Below are 19,723 nucleotides of genomic sequence, written 5' to 3'. Positions count from 1 at the left end.
GGCCCAGAGGGAAGCAGTTACTTACACAAGGTCACAGAACCAAATATTGGCTGAGCCAGTCTTCAGTCCTGACCTTCCAACCTCATCCTGTGCTCTTGTTGAGGGCCTGGGGAGAAGGCAGACAACCTACAACCTGTGCTTCTGGCCTAGAGAGAAAGGGCATGCTGGGCGAGGCGGGCAGCTTTCAAATGGCAGAAGGTGGGGGTGGGGAGTCAGTGGCCTCAGCAAGGTTCTTGTAGTAGGTGGAAACCTGGGGCTCGGAGGCAGATATGCCTCCGCCCAGAGCCCTTCCCCCTGGCTCTCTGGTCCCCTGGCTGGAAAACTGTATCCAAGCCTGTTGCCATGACAGCAGGCAGCTGGGCCCAGAGATGCCAGCTGACTCTGCGGGAGGGGGCTTGCAGAATTCTTCCAGTAGGTTCCTGTCAGTTGGAGACAAAGAGCAGCCACACAGGCCAAGCACAGTCCCCTAGGGTAGACAGGGTCCTAGGGCTGGGCTCATGCTGACCTCTGGCAGCTCCAGGGAAGGAATCACAACACATGCAGAGGTCTAAGTATTTAACGTTAAATACTGAGAGCCTGGAAAGAGAGGCAACCAAGCTGAATGGTCAGGCTTCCGCGTTTGTCCTCAGCACATGCACATGGCTGCAGCCAGCACGGCCCAGTCGCGTGGACAGTTGCTCCTTGTAGCACCTTAAACTACAACTATCCCCTCCAGGAGAGCCCCAGCCTCTGTCCCTGCCCTGTAACTCCCAGCCATTCATCCTGGCCCTGCCCTTGGGGACCACAGAGAACAGTTTTTTCTCCTTTCTGTTGGCTGTGGCAGCCTTTCAGCCTTCTGAAGGTAGCTGCGTGAGCCTGAAGCCTGGGCTTCAGACTTGTGTGTATCTCCTTCCGAGCCTCCTGTCAGCCAGGACACCTGGAGTAGTCCTCTGGGCCTTGTTTCTGCCTGGCAAGCAGACGAGTCATTCTTGTCTCATGCGTTGGGAGTAACATTAAATGATAAGAGTGTGGCCAGCACCCAACACCGAGCACCCAGCTCAGGGGCTGTTTTCTTTCAGCTTCCCTGAGGCAGTGTGACAGACACAGGGCCAGACTGCTGGACTGGAGTCCACGTTACTTCTTGTGCTGTTTAACTGTTATGTGCCTCAATTTCCTCACCTATAAAATGGAGTAATGAAAATGCTTAACTTCAGGACTGAGGTGTGGGTTAAAGGAGTTGCTCTGTGTGTGACATTTACAACTGTGTCTGCTCACCGTACACCCTGTGCACCAGCTATTATTGTTTTATTATTATTATCATTTTATTATTTGCCAGCACTGTTATCATCCCTGAGGCACGAATTGTGTCCCCTTGAGGTTCTTTTTTCCATAGAGTTCTTGCAGTCAGGGGCTTGGGCCCTGGGGTCAGAGAACCGCAGTTTGGATACCTGTTCTCTGCCACCAGCTACGGAGTGATGCCTGGAGAGTGACCTCGCCTCTCAGAATCTTCATCTAACTTGCCATAATGTGCCTGAAGCTGGCGGTCTTACTGCCTCAGCCTGCCTCAGTGTCCCCATCTGCAAGGTGGGGCTGCTCACAGGACCCCTTACAGCGTGGTGTGAGGTCCAGGGGAGCGATGTTCTGAAGTGCTTCACAGCGTGCGCACTTGGAGCACAGCTTTAGCTTTGTCTCCTTCCACTTTCCTCCCCACTGCCAGCTCCCAGGTCTCCTGATCTGACCGTCAGTTTCTGCATCTGTCAAGTGGTAAAAACCGTCCAGGCTTCCCGACTAGATTGTGTGTAGATCTGAAATAGGAGAAGACTTTGAAAAGTTGCCTATAGCCTGGTGCATTTGGGCCACCCACCAGGATGGTGGGGCTTCTCTGATCTCCCCTGGTCTTCTCCTCTCAGGCAGCCCCTGGAATTTTGCCTTCACAGTCAAGTTCTACCCCCCTGACCCAGCCCAGCTGACAGAGGATATCACAAGGTGAGCGCTGAGAGAGGCTGAGTGTGATGCCCTGGGGGACTGGGTGTGGGTACCTGGCCTGGGAGACATGGGGCTGTATGTGCAGAGGTCTGGTGAGCCCAGGACACTGGCAAAGGAAGCAGATAATGTGAGAGAAACAGGGTCAAATGTGGCCAATGGAAGATGACCCTTGACCTCAGAGAGGGAGGTGTCCTGGGGCTGTGAGCCCATGGTGAGTTGAAGAGGACAGCTGTAGGTAATCACTGCCTGTGGGGATTGGGCTTGATTGTTGAGGTGAAGCTAGAGATTTAAGAGCAAACCCTGAAAATTTTAAATACTGACAATGACTGTAAACTTTTAAAATCAATGTGCGCCATCCCTGGGTGGAAACCAAACCCAAGACAGTGACGGCTAATGTTCTGGGTGAACCAGTGTTTTTCAATGTTGGGGATAAGGAGGGAACTGGCAGTTCTTTGCATGTGTGCGTTTGATCCAGCATCTAGGTGTGTGTGAGGGGTGTGGAGGTCAAAGAGGCCATGAGGCCCCTCCCCCGCAGCAAGCCTGGACTGGTAGCAAGCCTGGACTGCTGGGCAAGCGGGGATTACTTGTACAGGCCTCTGTGCCTCAGGAGCAATAGATAGCTGGCTTGCAGATCAAAAGGGAGTGCAAAACACCTGAGGGTGGGACCGTCCTCTGTTCATCCTGCCTCTGGAAACCAAAGCAGAATGAGGCCTTTCTCTTTAGCTAAGCCCCTTTCAAACAGATGGCCTCATTTGAGGGTATGGGGGGTACCCATCCAGGTGATGGGCCCCATACCCCAACCATAAGACATGGCTTTAGAGTTCTCCTGCAGTGGGAAGGGTGCTATGACGCCCCTTCCTTTCCATTGAGTCTCTTAATGCCTGCTGAATGTGTGCCGAGCAGCAGACCAAGCTCAAGATGCAAACTCTGGCTTTGAGATAAGACAGATATTCCTGGAATAATCAGGCCCCAGGCCTTGGCCTTAGCCCTACTTAGAGCCCTGAGGTCAGCTCCAGGCCAAAGTGACAGCAGCCAGTTCTGAGCTTTAGGCCAATTCAGTTCCCATCCCTGTGGTGTTGCCCACCGGTGCCTTCCCATTTTGTGCCAGACGCTGGGCACTGGGCTCGTGGGGACACCAGGAGGGAAGTTAACTATGCCCAGCACAGATGGCCCCAGGAGGTGGGGTGGCAGGAGCAGCTGATTTAGTCAAAAATAGTTAGGCCCAAAATAAACTGGTCAAAATGACAAATTGATTGAAATGAAGGATTGGTCAGAGCATTTGGCAGTGATTTCTGAAATTTTAGACTTTTGAACAAAATGCCACAGGCCCGTACCCAATGCTTATGGTGTTTGAGCTTGTCCCTGAGCACACACTGAGGCTGTATGTACTTTTGCTAGGATTTCAGTTCTTTTTTAAATTTTTACTTTTGCTGGTACATGTTTGCAGTACCTAGTGATGACATTTATTATGGGGAGCTGGCACATGTATAGAGCATCTTCATTCTTTTTATGTCCCTTCTCCTTCTCTCCCCCTCCCTTTGTCACTAGGGTTTCAGTTCTGACTGTGAAATAATGTCACAGAGCACTCAAAATTGTACTAAAAAACTCACTTAAGGGAAAGAGCCAGCTGTGGTGGTGCGCACCTGTAATCCCGCACTCCTGAGGCTGAGGCAGGAGGATCATCCTGAGTTCAAGGCCAGCTTAGGCTACATAATGAGTTCAAGGCCAGCCTGAACTACACAGCGAGACCCTGTCTCAAGAAACAAACACCCCATAATAACCAGAAAAGCAATAACAAAATGGTTTTAAATGGTTCTAAAAACTGTAAAATCATCCAAGTGTGCATATGAGTTATAAAAAATCCTGGCCTGGTGTTTGGAAATGTTTCTCTAAATCAATTTGTTGTTTGTTGTTGTTGTTGTTTTAGACAATTCACTGTTTTAGACAATTCACTTAGAGCTGGAGGCACAGTAAAAAGTTCTGGGAAAGCATTGGCAGGCAGGTCCATCTGGGATGTGGAGGAAGGCGCAGAAGTTAAAATGAATGAGGTGGGGTGGTGTGTGCAGACACGGGAATGGCTCTGAGGCACATTCTTGGGTGTGACAAATCAAGCTGTAGAATCAAATGTAGGCTTCAATGCCATTTATGCTTTAAAAACACTCATCAATCAAACCACATGCATCTTTGTGTCTCCACAAGGGGAAATGTCTAGAATACCACATGGATAACTGATGACCTTGGAAAGGGATTAGGAATGAGAATGAGCATAAGAGGAATTTAGAGTCACCTCTGAAGTTTGCATTTTTTCCCATATAAGAACGTATTCATTACATAACTAAAACCACATGATATGTATTTTAAAGGGCTAAACCAGCAAAGTCATTCTGTTGAACTTGAAAATGAATTAGAAATTATAAATACTGTCATAGTAGGAAAAAGCTCTCAAATTCAGAAATAAACAAAAATGCTGAAAGTCGTTTGAAGTGCCTCGAAGCCATCTCATAGGGTACAACCACATTACCACCCTGTGAAATGCCAGTGTCTTGGGGCATCCATTTCTGCTGAGCTGTGTGGTGATCTGTTTGTTTCCATTGGACTTGAGCCCACGGCTTCTCTCTCCTGTCTCCAGGTACTACCTGTGCCTGCAGCTGCGAGCAGACATCATCACGGGCCGGCTGCCCTGCTCCTTCGTCACGCACGCCCTGCTGGGCTCCTATGCTGTGCAGGCTGAGCTTGGCGACTATGATGCCGAGGAGCATGTGGGCAACTATGTCACTGAGCTCCGCTTTGCCCCGAACCAGACCCGGGAGCTAGAGGAGAGGATCATGGAGCTGCACAAGACATACAGGTGAGAGGGCTTGGTAGCCAGCTACCCAGAGACTCTTGCAGCCCTGCAGGTCCCAGGCCCCTGGATGCTGTGGTATACGTAGGCCACCTGGCTCTGCCCCGAATGGAGGTTTGTCGGAGAGGAAATCTTCTGGCAGACAGGAGTGACAGTGACTAGCTGCATGTCCTCAAATGCCCTCCCCAGACTTCAGTTCCTTAAGCTTCGGTTCAGTGTAGGTGAGCCTTTTAGAGATGAGGGGCCAAACTGAAACCCAAAGCCCACTTTTTTATCGCAGGTGTCAACAATGAAGCCTGACTACTGATGTTGTAGTTTAGGAAACCCATCCATTAACTTCTTTTGCTTTAAAAGAAAAACAGACAACGTGCGTGCCATAGGTTTGCCACCACTGGGTAGGTGTTATAATTCCCTGACCTTGGCCCTTGAGAATCAATTTCTTTACCTGCCACTTGGAGATAATAATAGCTATTATAAAATTATTATTGCAGAGATAATAATAACTACTCTATGTCTCTAGGTAAGTAAACCAATGTCTGGATTTTGGCATAAAGTTCAGAAGTTTGGTCTCAAATGCCAGCCTGCTTGGTTTTGCCATCTGGCTCTGTCACTTTCTAACTAGGGGAACTTGGCACATTGTATCATTTCCCTGTGCCTTGGAGTGCTCATCTGTTCAGCGTGGCACTAGTAAACCTATCAGGTTGTTGAGAGGGCCACGTGACACATGTTAAAGACACACGCATGTTGTTGCGTAGGGTTGCTATCTGCGAACTGAGTGGTTGGTTAGGTAACAAATGGTGGAAAGAACCTTGTTCCATGAGTTAGACGATAATAAACTGGATGTATGAGTGTGGGCTGGTTATTTAACTTCTTTAACTTCTCATCTTTCACCTGTAAATGCTTGGACTTAGATGATCAGTGTTTCTCAACTACTGGCATTTGGGACAGGAGAATTCATTGAGCTAGATGTTTAGCATTCCTGGCATTAAATATCTGTAACATCACTCTGTTCTTGTCATAATCAAAATTGCTCCTCTCCACTCCTATTTCCAAATGTCTGATCTGCCAGGGATACTATGCCCTGGGAGTTACCCCTGGATCAAAATGATCTCTATGGCCATTTTAAGTTGAAAATGCTTTAGGCTCCAAGTTCGAGGTTGTTATGGGAACCCAATGTGATAAATGATGTGCAAGTGCATTATAAAAGGGAAAGTGCTGTGCCTGCAGGGATGGCTATGGTGATGCCATCTCATTACCATGGAGGGAACAAGCAGGATTGTGTGCTGTGGGCTGCACCTGGGGAGGAGGGCGAGAGCCAGATGTGGAGAGATCATGTATTTGGGGAAAAGCCTCTCTCTGACTCACATACCCACTCTACTTAGTTAGTACTGACTGCAGTGGTATCGTGATAAGTTGGATACAAGTGTTCAGTTGTAGCCACCTGGGCATAGGAATAGGGCAGCCTGCCCGCCATCTATCTGTCATCTTTGTCCTAGATAGCAAGGTTCCTTGGGGATTCACAAGATCCATAATAATTCAGAGAAAGACATTCAGATCAATATGGGTTGCAGAAATGCTAATGGATGTCTCTGCAGCTCTTTGGACTTAAAGCATGTTGGCATCTAGAGTTTTACACAGGTTTCTCACACACCAGCTCAGAGGCAGACAGAGCCCAGGAAAGCGGGCCCAGAGGATATAAGAGACAGATGTAATGAAATAGTTAGAAGCATAGATTTTGGAACCACATTATGTGTGGTCGAATCCTGCCTGTTTATTAATAGCAAGTGTGCCCTTGAGCAAGTTATTCAACCTCTCCGCGCCAGCTTCCTCATTGGTAAGGTGGGAATAACCGTGATACCTACCTGTGATGAGGATTCAGTGAGCTGATTTTTGTGAAGTGCCTGCAACAGCAGCCAGCACACACATAGTATTCAATAAATGCTTGCTGTGACTAAGTATAAAATGTAGTCTGAGTTTCCTGACAGCCAAAGCAAAGAAAGAATCTTGATCAATTACGTAACTCCTCTTTTGAGAAAGGAGACTTTGCACCTGCTCCTCAGGGGAGATTAAATGGCTTCTGATACTAAATTCTGAGCAAAATGTCTTATGTGGTAATAATTTAGGAGGCCTTGGGTGATTATAATGAATGATGTCTTCAGCAATGGATTCACAGTCATGGAGGAGCAGGATTTATAGTTCACACTCAACTCAGTGGCAAATGAGGCAGAAGTCCTGACTTAGCCCAGCTCTTGTCTGCATTCTAGAAGGAAGTAGACCTGAGCTCTACGGAAATGGGATTGGCTAGGTTGAAGTGGGCTTGGGGCAGCCTCAACATCCTGCCCTGAGGGCAGAGAGGAGGGACTGAGAAGCGGCTCAGCCACCCACCTTCCAAGAAGCAGGGCTTCTGGTCACAGCCACCTTCAGTAAGCAGCCCCGGCCCAGCCTTTGCATGACTGCTGGTGGTCACTTTCTTTCCCTCAGGGGCATGACTCCGGGGGAAGCAGAGATCCACTTCCTGGAGAACGCCAAGAAGCTCTCCATGTATGGAGTCGATCTGCACCATGCCAAGGTACCGCCCTGCCCCAGGCCCCCTTGCACGCAGGTGTGCCCCGGTGTACTGTCAGGCTCCTGCAGAGGCTTGGTGTGCCAGACCTTGTGTTGCCTCCAACCTGGAACTTTTTCTGTTCTCATTTCTCACTCCTCAAAGTTCATAACCTTTTATTTCTTATGATTTTTATCATTTGTTCCTTGTTCTTTCCTTATGAACTTGTTTGTGTTACCATACAATTGAGAGCAAATGAATGAAAGACACAGGCCTTAATTTGTGGCTGTATCCCTGGCACGTATCATATGGATTGGCACTGAGTGTGTTCCTAAATACTCCGTGATTGATTGATTGACAGAGCAGATGACAGAGCCAGTGAGCAGTGAGTCAGTGACTGAATGAGTGAGTTGGTGAGGGGGCTGCAGTAAAGAGGCTCTCCTGATGCTCCTGAGGGCTCATTTCTACCAGAGCTCAGGGTGCTCAGGGTGCTTCATGTGTGGATCCCAGGTCTCCCATTCTGTGGTCCCTTCTTGTGCAGGACTCTGAGGGCATTGACATCATGCTAGGTGTTTGTGCCAATGGCCTGCTCATCTACCGGGACCGGCTGAGAATCAACCGTTTCGCTTGGCCCAAGATTCTCAAGATCTCATACAAGAGGAGTAACTTCTATATCAAGATCCGGCCCGGGGAGGTGAGCTTGCCTTGGGAGCCCCCGTTCCTCCCTGTTCTTCCCTGTTCCTCCCTGGGGTTGATGGGTGACAGCAGACCCTGGCAGGTGGCCTGGGCTCTTCTTATCCAGGAATGTGGATGGGGTCTGGAAGACGGAGAGCACCTTCCCTCTTCTGTGGCTTTCTGCGTAGACCTCATGCCCTGGGCATATGTGGGCAGGCACACACACACACGGGAACACGCATAGGATAACTGTGTGTTCACTTTAGACATTTAAGAGAACATATGTCTTGTACAGGTGTTTGCTTTCATGTAGTACTTCAGCATCTACACATACTGAGTTATACACAGGCCTGTGACCACACACACATGCAAACATGTGTCCACACCTGTCCTCCTTCAGCCTCTACATCTCCCCCATCACAGAGGCCATTTGGTTCCACCACTAGAGTAACCGTGATACACCTGTCCGTCCTTTCCACTGCACCAGCCACCAGAAGCCCCGTCTCTCACTTGTGTCTCTGTACAGTCCCTCGCACTGGCCTCCCTGCCTCTGTTCCCGTAAGCCAGATTCTGCTGACTTCTCACCCCACCATGCCCATACTCTTTGCCTAAACCTTTTGGGAGCTCTCTTTCACTCTTGTCCTGGGGTCCAGCTCTGATAGCCACCTGCCCCTCTCACCTCCCTGCTTGCCCCTGTGGCCTTCTCTGCTATCCTTGAATAAGTCAAGCTCTTTCCTACCTTGAATCCTTTGCATGTGATGTTTCCTCTACCTAAAGGTCTTTTCCCCATTGTTTCACATGGATGGCTCCTTCCTATGCTAGTCAGCTCTCTGTTACTAAAAAAAAAATCAATTTAGAAATAGTTTTTTTTTGCCTCAGTTTTGGAGTTTTAGTCCATGTCTGATTGCCCCATTGCTTTGGGTCTGTGGCAAGGCAGCACATCATGGCAGGAACAGGAGGGGGAACAAACTGTTTACCTCATGGCCAGGATATGAAAAAAGAGGGAAGAAGATACCAACTTCCCAAAATCCCCTTTAAGGCCCCAATGACCTACAACCTGTTACTAGCATCCACTTCGTAAAGGTTTACGCCACCTCCCAATAATGCCATGCAGGAGACAAACCCTTTCACTTATGGACCTTTGGGGTCAGTAAGAGCTAAACTATAGCACTTTCCCATCCTTCAGAGCTTAGCTCGAAGTTCACCTTAGAGCAACCCCTCTGCCTTTTCTAGGACAGCCCCTCACTCCTCACCTGCCCTCTTGTTCTCTCACACATCACACATCTGCCTTTATTCTGCCCCACAGTGCTTCCCAGTACCTGCAGTTAGCTCGTGTCCCTATTTATTATCTGGGAGCTTCACCCCAGCATCTTCTGTGGTGTCTCTAGTGTTTAGCAGTGAACCTGTCCCAGAGGAAGGGCTTAACTCACCTTGTTGATGACAGGAGTGAATAGGCCAAAGGCAGAGGTGCCTGAGAAGAGGTTTGGAAAGGATAGGCAAGAGTGGTCCTGGCCCTGCCTCTAACCCTGCTTCTTGGTTTTCCAGTATGAGCAGTTTGAGAGCACGATTGGCTTTAAGCTTCCAAACCACCGGTCAGCCAAGAGGCTGTGGAAGGTCTGCATCGAACACCACACGTTCTTCCGGTGAGCCAAACCTGGGCTGGGGTAATGGGTGAGCAGAGGCTGTGAGTGTGCAGGGGAGTAGCAAGAGGGGTTAGGGAGACTCCAGGACCTCCCTCCCCCTACACACACCCGCTTCTCTGAGTATTCTACTTTCTGCACCCCTCTGAGGTGTCATAGTTGATGGGGCAATGGGACAAAAGACCTGGTCGGTCTACTCTGCGGCCTTGCAATGCAGGTCTCATTCTCCTTCCTCACCTCCGTTCCTCCACTGCAGGCTGGTGTCCCCTGAGCCTCCACCCAAGGGTTTCCTGGTGATGGGCTCCAAGTTCCGGTATAGTGGAAGAACCCAGGCCCAGACACGCCAGGCCAGTGCTCTCATTGACCGGCCTGCACCCTTCTTTGAGCGTTCCTCCAGCAAACGGTACACCATGTCTCGCAGCCTTGATGGAGGTAAGGCCCAAACAGGAGGTGGGGGAAGAGTGGTATTTAGAGGGAGAATGGGAAGTGTGCATGCTAGGTTCTGCAGAATGGACAGTGATAATGGCGGATATATCGCAAGTTAATTTACACCAGGCGCAGCAGCCCATGGGCACTTTTGCATCTGGGCAGCTCTGATGGGTTCACCCCAGCCTATAACGCACTCCCATTTGGCATGTGACACTGTTGCCTTTGGAACATCCCGTGACTTCCCTGAGCTGTGACCTCGCAGGGTCCCAGGTTCAGCCAGAGAGTTTTCTGGGCCCCCAGTCCAAGAAGCTTGGCGGTGCACAGATTGACATCTTATCGGGAGAATGGAGTACTGTGGTTTATGCAAAAGGAAGGAGGATCTGGGCTATGCCTGCATCCCTCCACTTCAGTTCCATTCCTCAGCCAAGGACCAAATGATGACCAGGTTTGGGGGGCAGCAGAGGTTAGCCCAGAGCTGGTGGAGCTCGTGTAAGGAGGAGCAGAAGCCTGGACTTTTAATCCAGGAAGAAGAGCTTCTTGTTCTGAGCCACTGAAAGTCAGGGCGATTTTCCCCTGAGGTCTCAATTTAGCCTTCTAAAATGAGGGGAGGGGATATAGCTCAGTGGTATAGCAGGTGCAAGGCCCTGGATTCAATCCTTGGTACCAACACCACCACCACCACCACAAATAAATAAATAAATAAATAAATAAATAAATAAATAAATTTTTAAAATGGGAAGAGTAGTTTCCATTCCCAACGATCAGCACAGAGAATTGTGTGAATCAAGGGAGATAATGTGGGCAAATTAGTACTGTATTTGCAAAGTGAATATATGTACATAGAAAGGATTATCATTCTTTTTAATTTAGACCAATCCCAAGGGTAATAATTTGTGCTCTGGTTATTTTAACTCAATGTTTTCCAGCTTTTTTATTTTATTTTTTTGTTGTTTTGTCTTTTTGATACAGAGTCTTGCCATGCAGTTCAGGCTGGCCTTGAGCTTACTTTGTAGCCCAGGCTGGTCTCAAATTCACAACGATTGTCCTGCCTTAGCCTCCCAAGTGCTGGGATTACAGGCATGTGCCACCACACCTGACCCAGCTTTTTTTTTTTTTTTTAATCAAGACTCAAGGGCATAGTTGGGTTATGCCCAAGTAACTGGTGTGAAGTCTATAACTCTATCCCTTTTCTATTCAGAAGAGTATTTTGGAGTGTCAGTGAACAAAAAAGATGTTATTGTAAGGATTTTCTTGAAAAATCCTTAGATTATGTATTAGTGACTTTCCCATTGCTGGTACGAAGTACCTGACACTCATAATTTAAAGAAAGAGAGATTTGTTTTGGCTCAAGTTTCCAGTGCATTCAGTCCATGGTCAGCTGGCTCCAAGGTAAAACAGCATGGCAGAAAGGCCTGGTGGGGGAAAGCTACTCACTTCATGTTAACCAGGAAGTAGAGAGCAAAAGAGAGGAGCTGTGGGCAAGAATATATACTTCCAGATTATGTCCAGTGACCCTCTTCCAACAAGGCCAAGTTAGATCCAAACTATAACATTCCTCTCTGGCCCCCAAGAGGTTCATGACCATGTCACTATACGAAATGCATTTATTCCATCTCTAAGAGTTGGCTTTGCTGCTTTTTGCTCCTAATTCTCACTATAAATCTGGCTAAAAGCAGCTATCAGTACCCATGTCATGGTCTGAACATTGGACTGCCTTGAAATTTCTCCCACAAGATTAATTAGTCTGCCACCTTTAAATTGAGTCTTATACAAAGTCTTAGAATCGGGGCAAAATGAAGACAGATTCTTTGCCAGAATGAAACATGCATGACCTCTAGTTGAGTTTCCAATATAGTCCTCATTTCCATCTGAAACCTCATAATTCTGGCCTTTACTGTCGGCATCCCTGTCAGCATTCTCTGGTCTTTTGAGCTCCAGCGAAAATCACCCATTAAACACATCTTATAGCATTTTAGGGCTTCTCTAGGCAGCATCTCCAAACCTTTTCAAATTCTTCCCACAAACCACTTCCAAAGGCTCCTATATTACATAGTCAGGTGGAGTCACAGTAACATCCCCACTCCTGGTACCAATTTTCTTTATTAGTCAGCTTTCCCATCACTTGGAGAATATCTGAATTTAAAGGAGAAGAGATTTATTTTTGGCTCATAATTTCTAGTGAAGTCAGCCCATGGTTGGTTGGCTCCAAAGTAAAAACAGTGTGGTGGGAGGGTATAGCAGAGGAAAGCTACTCACTTTGTGGTGGCCAAGAAGCAGAGAGCATGCTGGGAATATAGCTTAGTGGGACAGTGCCCCCCACCAAAAAAGAAGAAGAAGCAGAGAGCAAAGGGAAGAACCAGAGACAAGACTGTAGCCTTACAGGTTATTCCTCCAGTGTCTCACCCCCTCCAACCAGGCCCAAATTCTGGAACTGAGTTTTTTTTTTTGTACTGAGAATTGAACTTGGAACCTCGCGCTTGCCAGGCAGGTGCTTGTGCTGCTGAGCTATATCCCTGGCCCTAGGCCCCAATTCTGAACTTGAGACTTTTAGGGAACATTATAGATCTAAATCATAACAATATATAATCTTTAGGAATTAGCTTTCATTAGTAAAAGCTAATCTCACCATATCTGTGTATTGCTAAGTAATAATCAGGTGCATGGTCTACAACCACAACTAAAGTGACAATATTAGCAGGGTGTGGTGGCTCATACCTATAATCCTAGTACTTGGCTGAGGCAGGAGGATTGCTGTGAGTTTAAGGCCAGCCAGGGCTACAAAGTGAGTTCAAGGCCAGCCTGAATCACATAGTGAAAAACCCTTTCTCAAAAAGACAAAAAAAAATAAGTAAATAAATAAATAAATAAATAGCAACATTTATGGGCCAGTGTTGATGGAAGGCTCACTGTGTGCTGGACACTCTCCTAAATGTTAGTATGTGCTAGTTTATTTATTTCTCACCTCAACTATCTAAAGTAAATACTATTGGGCCAGGGATATAGCTCAGCAGCACAGTGCCTGCCTGGCAAGTACAAAGTCCTGAGTTCGATTTCCGGTACCAAAAATAAAATAAAGTATCTACGGTTATGGGTGAAGAAACTGAGACCCAGAGGGATTATATAATTTACTCAAGGTCACACAGCCAAAAAGGATTTGAGATTGAACCCAGACTCTAGTGCTGTAAAAAATAGGAGTCTGTGGGCTGGGAGGCGGCTCTGCCACTCCGCAGCCATGTGACTGGGGGCAGTCAAGGGGTTGGGGTATGGAACAGTTGGCTGCACTGCAGGTGAGGTTGGGCAGCAGCTGGGCTAGCTTCCTGTCCATGCTGGAGGAGACGTCTCACATGGTCACCTGGCTGTCTCTGCCTACTTTAGCAGAGTTTTCCCGCCCAGCCTCGGTCAGTGAGAACCACGACGCAGGGCCTGATGGTGACAAGACGGAGGAGGATGCTGAATCTGGAGGGCGGCGTTCAGAGGCTGAGGAGGGAGAGATCAGGACCCCCACCAAGATCAAGGAACTAAAGGTAGGCATCTAGGTTTCTTCTACCCTAGAGATTGGGAAGCTGATCTGAGATCTAAGCTCGGTCTTGGCCTTCACACGCCCTTGCTACATGGTGGCTCATGGACAGGGCCTTGCCCTTGGGTGGTACACAGCACCTGGATATCCAGGGGTGGGGATAAGGGTGAGCTCTTCCTTTTGCCCCGCCTTTCCAGTGGCTGCTTGTCCCCTCTAGGCCTCCTGTGGGTCCCTCCTCCTCTGCCCTTTTTCCATGATCTGGCTCCGCATCACCCCCTCCTCCCCAGATATGGTCCAATGCCTGGAGGGGCCTCATAGAGTGAGGTGCAGGTGTCTCCTTCCTGCTTCTGCACTTGATGCACGCACACACCGCACCCAGGGAATGCTCCTGCAGGAGCGTGCAGCCTCAGCTTCACATGCACTCACTCTCAGACATATATATGCCCTCACCCTTACCTTTGTGCACACAGACATGCAAGAACAGGGGCACACTTGGGTCAGGCATGGCTTCCTCCTGGTAGAGTTGTAAAGCAGCTTTATTTCCACCATGCAGTTCTGCTGTGTGGGCACAGGCCCCGGAACACACACCCACTGCAGCCAGGAGCAGGACGCCTCAGAGCCACTCATGCTGTCCACCTAAGGGAGGCTCTGCCCACTTAGCCTCCAGCCCTCCCGCCCCTCCTGTGCCTTTCCGGGACAGTCCCTGCTTCCCACCCTGTGCCTTCTTCCAGCTATCCCACTGCCTCCGGGTGGCCCAGCAGCTTCCCTGGCCTGCACTTCCTGGCTGGGTGGAGCGTGCTGGGCTGCCTTGCTGCACCAGGCCAGCCGCGGTGTCTCAATCCGTTTGCTCTACTGACTCTGCTGGTTCCTTTCCCTCTGCCACATCCCGCTAGCCGGAGCAGGAAACCACGCCAAGACACAAGCAGGAGGTACTGCATGGGACTTGTCTCTCCCTACCCAGCCATTCAGACCCCCAGCTCATTTGTCACCATCTTACAGTTTATCAGCTTATATTCCCAGCACCATCGCATCTTTAGCTTCATCTCTGCCCGCCCCCGCCGCCCTCCTCCTCACCGTCCCCCTCCCCAGTCATCCTTAACCCCCATTAAGATCATCTCTCCAGCTCCCTTCTCAGACTCCACCGCCAGCCAGCCATCGCTCCTCCCTCCTGTCACCTACCACCCTCCATCCACCCTCACCCTCTGCCTCTCCAGAATGACTCATACTCCATGCTTGCTTCTCACCTGCTGAACACCCCTCCTGTGTCCACTGGCTCTGCCAGGCCATTCTGCGCTTCCCTGTTGCTCCTGTCCTCCCACCTCCCCCTCTGATCCTTCCTTAGACTCATCTCCCCCACAGCACTGTTTGGTCACGCCTCCATCTCACGTGTGTCCTCACTCAAATCTTCTTTTGTGTCTTGTGGCCACCAGATGTGGGAGTGGGGGGCTGGGGCGGGGAGGGAGGAGCCCTTGGAGCACATCTTCATCTGCTCACACTCTGGTTCCACTCCCTTCCGGGTGGACACTGCTGCCTCCCTCAGAATCCTCATCTCTGGTCTCCTCCTCTTCCCATTTGCTGCTTCCCTCCACTGGTTCCTCTGTGCTCACCACTTCTTCCTGTTTACAAACTGCAGCCTTCGTTGGAACTTTAAGTGCAAGAGAAGGGCTTTATCCTTGGGCTGCTGAGAGAAAGAGCCAAGGGCTAGCCTGTAGCTAAGGTCTTTGAGGGTCTTAGGAAGGTTTCTTCAAACCCCGGGGCCCTGTCCATACAGCAAGGCATTCAGACAGATTTCTCCAAGGCCCAGAACCCTCAGGGATTCTGCTTCCTGAAGCTTTTGGGAGCACAGTAGGCTACAGCTTTAGGGAGCCAGCGGGCCAGCAAGGGACCATCTCAGGTTGGGCCCCTTGAATATTCACCTCAAACCTATCCTGTGTACAAACTCCGGCAGATTTGACTTCTCAGACAGACATTGTCCTATAGGCAGCTCATCCCTGGAAAGGAGGGAGGCTGGAGGTACAAAGCAGATGTCTGAAGCCTTGGTAGGATCAGTTTCTTTCTAGAAGGAGCTTAGGAGTCAATCACAGTGGATCCTTGGATGCTAAAGATAAGCCCAGCAGAAGATTCTAGCTTTGTTCAAGGGCAAGCTTACCTTCCAGGTGGTCTTCCCAGAGCTACCTTATCTGGCTTTAATAAGCTGAGCTTGTCCATTTTGTGCCCTTAATGGGCTTACCATGAGTCCTTAGGCTTGCAGATAAGGTCCCCGGGCTGCCAGCCCACCACCTGTGTCCCAGAAGCAGGCAGATAAACAGCTTTGGCAGGTCACTGCGGCTGGCCTCATTGGACCTAGGCAGATTACTCCATCATGCTGCACTGGCGTGAGCCCAGACCCAGAAGTTTAATGGGGGGTGGGGCTCATGGCTCCAGCTGTACCTGGCTCAGTTCTTGTGCCCAACCCTGGCACTCATCCTTCTCTTTCCTGGTCTCTAATCTTCCTGTACACCTTGTAGCATTCTAGGCTCTGTGTGGGCCATATCTCACTCCATCTGCTCTTGGCAAGTCAGTACCCAGAGGCATCTGAAGGATCCTGGAGGTGGGGAAGGTTATGGGTCATAGCATAGAAGGCTGCACAGTTTCATCCTGGCCCCTGGTCCTGGGTAAGGGAGCAGCACCCATTTTTCTAGGTGGCCCTGGTTGTCACTGTAGGCATATCATCACTGTAGGCTTCCCTAGGGCCTAGGGAATTGCACATGTTGGACTCAGAGGGGCCTAGACTGGACATCACTAAGTGCAGGGGTCCATGTCTTGGCCAGAGGTAGGAACCAGGGTCCAGGAGGAATCTTGGAGGCCACTGAGTACACTGCAGCAGCCCAATAAACAGGATCAAGGAGTTCTCACTCTGACAGACCTTGCCTGCTGTTGCTCTGGTTATAACCAGAGGGACTTCGCCCTGAAATCTGACTACAGCTGGGCTGCCAGCACCCAAGGGAATGTCACCTAGACCTGAAGGACTTGGGTTGAGTTGGGTGTTCTGAAGTCAGGGAGTCAGGCAGGGGAGAAGAGAAGGTGATTTGACTGGAGTGTCCTCTCTGTCATTCCAAGGGTCCTTTGGTCAGTGTCCTACTGAGGCTGATGGTCCTTGGCCCTCTTGGCTCCTGGGGCTGTTACGAGGAAGGACAGTGTCAGCGAGGTGAATCCCAGTGCAACTGCTGCCACCATCCCTGCATCCTGCTTTGCCCACCCCGAGCTGTTCACCTAACACCGTTGTCCTCTTCGTCCACCCCTAGTTCTTGGACAAGCCAGAGGACGTCCTGCTGAAGCATCAGGCCAGCATCAATGAGCTCAAGAGGACCCTGAAGGAGCCCAACAGCAAGCTGATCCACCGGGATCGGGACTGGGAGCGGGAGCGCAGGCTGCCCTCCTCGCCTGCCTCACCTTCTCCCAAGGGAACCCCTGAGAAAGCCAGCGAGGTAGGTCTCACCCCGAAGTCCTCAGCAGGGACCTTGGGCACAGAAGCACTAGGGTTGCTGCATAGTGTCTTACACTCAGCCTCCACACCCTTCTGCTTCCCCGTTGCTGCCTTCAGGGTTGGTAAGGGAGACAAATCCACTAAATCTTGGAATTCTGTGTCCTGGGCACCACTCTGAAGCATGGAAAACACTAAAATTCATGGTAGTTTGGTGTAGTCCCCTCCCACCAGTCAGAATATAATGGGAAAGAGGTACTTACGGTATTAGAAATGCAGATTCCAGGGCCCTGACTCAGACCTACTTAGTGAGCTTTTGATGGTACAGTGCTGGAACAAGTGCGTTAGGTGATTGATTCCCTCTCGTACTAAACTTCGAGAACCCTCATAGTTCTACCCAGTAACCACACCTTTTTGTGTCTGTTGTGGAAACAGTGGGGTCAAGGTCCCTCCAGGAAGTAGCCTCTTGAGTCTACTAGAGGGAGGGGGACCCAGAGGAACAGGCTTGCTCCTGAGGCTTCAGAAAAGGACCCCACATGCCCCGCCTTTCAGAGTAGAAAAGGTGTGGTGTTTTCTCAGTTGAAAAAGAGATGAAGATTTGGGAAATTCCTGTGTTTATAATCCCAAACTCTTAATTTTAGCACTTACTAAATCTCAGCAGTATTTACCCCGGTTTATACAAAAGCATTTTCTCTCTAGAGCCGCTGCTCACTGCTCTCAGATCCCCCTGTGGTGTAGACTTACGCTGCCTGGGTTTGAATTCTTGGCTTTCTTGCCTTCCGCCTGGATGGCTCTAGGCTTGTTACTCACCTAACCTCTCTGGAGGCCCTGCTTGGTGGGGATGTTCACAGGGACGTCGTGAGGATCGAAAGATACATATGGAGGGGGACCACTGTGATATCTTGGTGTCGAATATGTGTTACTTATTATGTCATTTGGAGAGTCCTTTATAGAAAAGGACCTGGGGCTTTCTTGGTTCAAGGTCTTCCTTTTACAAATAGGAACACAGAGACCTAGAAAGAAGAAAACCTCTTCTGTTGCCATCCTAGGTAATAGAGGGACCACAAGCCACTTTTCTTGTGTCCCAGATCACCCTATTTGCCATTAAATCACAGCTGCCTTGGAGCAAGACCAAACGTGAAGACCAGGTGAAGAGTCAGTCGTACGTGCTGCACTGTAGTGCTCTGAAAGCTGATGGTGCAGCCATAATCTAATTCAAAGAGGATTTGATTGAATTAGTGCTAGCCGTGGTCTGAGCCCACTAGATAACAGAGGGCTTTGCCTAGTGAGGCGGAAGCTCAGAGAGGCTCCTGGGATTCTCAGGCTGCTGAGTCACCAAATGATGGATGCTCTGGGGGCCTTTAAGGCTGGTGTCCTAGAAATTCTACATCTACTGAAGGCTTCTGTGGTTCCTGGCACAACCAAGACACTAGACTGGGCCTCTGGCTGGTTTAGTGAACCAGGAAATAGCATTCCCTCTTCCTCCACCTCTTTTCCTAGAGAGAAAATTGGCCAGAGGGACCTCTAGCCAGTTCCAAGGTGCGCTAGGTCATGGCCTGGCTGGGGTGAGGAGAGATGCAGAGCCGGTGGAAAGGCTCAGACTCCAACAGAGGAAGGAAAGATGAGCATTGTTGAGCTGGAGTCTGGAGCCCTGGGATCTCAGAGCAGCCTGGCGTGGGGGTGTGCCCCACCTGCTGGTGATGGTCGGAACTGCTAGAAGATGGGTTTTGCTCAAAGGTCGTCTGTGCCACCACCAGCACGGTCTGGAGAAATATAGTCTCCACTGCTGGAAAGAGTTACAGTCCAGAGCGCCCCCCCTTGGAGTGATGGACCATTTATAAATTGGTTTACAGACTTCCTTGGCATTTGGGGGCTCTTGAAGACTTGGGAGATAGTGAGGAGCCATAGACAAGGACTTGACGGGGTCCCCAGGTGAGTAATCTCACCTTTCTGAGCCTCAGTGCCTGGTCCATCTAAAGGGGACAAAACTTCCACCCCATGGGAAGGCTGAAACGATAAAGATGGAAGCATCTTATCAACAAGGAGGTGCTGGGGCAGCCATGGAGCCATTGCTGAAAGTGATCAAAGTCCCTGATCCAAATCTGGGTTGTGCGCTGGATCCTTCAAGGCCATATGATCCAGAACTCCTAGTACCCTCCTCGGAGCTTATTGGGCCCTGCCTAGGGCAAGAGGAAAACAGTAGGAACTTGAACTGTTCCCATTTGCCAACGCCATGTTTTAATTTTAAAGCTAACATTTAAAGAGGTACTGTAGCCCCAACTGCAGGATTGAAGTATAATCTCAGTCAGTGATAGACAGGTCAGACTTGGAATCAGAGTCCAAATGGTGTGATTCGAAAAATCCCAGAGTGTTAGAGGGCAGCCATGAGGCGTAGGCTGGAGGCCACAGTACTGCTCACAGCCCACTTGGGCTTCTGTCCCTCCCGTAGGTGGCTCAGAAGGGATGACCTCTTTCTCTTGCCCCACAGAGTGGCTCCTTTCTGACCAAATGTGTCAGCCCTAAGGGTGTGGGACTTATAAAGCTGGGTTGTTTATGGACTCGGTGTATATCTCTCTCCTGCTTTCTCTCCCTCTCTTCCTGTCTGTCTCTCCTTTGCTTCCTCCCTCTCTCCTTTTCCTTTGGCCCTGGG

At 49.7% G+C, this 19,723-nt stretch overlaps 1 protein-coding gene across 7 annotated transcripts in view; it reads left to right on the top strand.

The window, feature by feature from the left end:
* Epb41l1 (erythrocyte membrane protein band 4.1-like 1) overlaps window positions 1-19,723 on the top strand; it is a 118,242-nt gene that overhangs the window by 70,012 nt on the left and 28,507 nt on the right. For 5 of the 7 annotated variants that reach the window (XM_005384755.2, XM_005384756.2, XM_013514216.1 and 2 more), the window contains 9 exons: window positions 1,890-1,965; window positions 4,595-4,813; window positions 7,289-7,376; window positions 7,891-8,043; window positions 9,570-9,667; window positions 9,921-10,096; window positions 13,469-13,617; window positions 14,504-14,539; window positions 16,895-17,077. In XM_005384755.2, the coding sequence (XP_005384812.1) occupies window positions 1,890-1,965; window positions 4,595-4,813; window positions 7,289-7,376; window positions 7,891-8,043; window positions 9,570-9,667; window positions 9,921-10,096; window positions 13,469-13,617; window positions 14,504-14,539; window positions 16,895-17,077 (1,178 nt within the window). The remainder of the gene's footprint in view (window positions 1-1,889; window positions 1,966-4,594; window positions 4,814-7,288; window positions 7,377-7,890; window positions 8,044-9,569; window positions 9,668-9,920; window positions 10,097-13,468; window positions 13,618-14,503; window positions 14,540-16,894; window positions 17,078-19,723) is intronic. The other 2 variants (XM_005384758.2, XM_013514215.1) reach the window with 1 other exon arrangement.

This window comes from Chinchilla lanigera, unplaced genomic scaffold (genome assembly GCF_000276665.1).
Source record: "Chinchilla lanigera isolate Chin_1 unplaced genomic scaffold, ChiLan1.0 scaffold00021, whole genome shotgun sequence".
Lineage (NCBI taxonomy): Eukaryota > Metazoa > Chordata > Mammalia > Rodentia > Chinchillidae > Chinchilla > Chinchilla lanigera.
The sequence above is the reverse complement of the archived record's forward strand: the minus strand, read 5'-3'. Positions and strand labels throughout refer to the sequence as shown.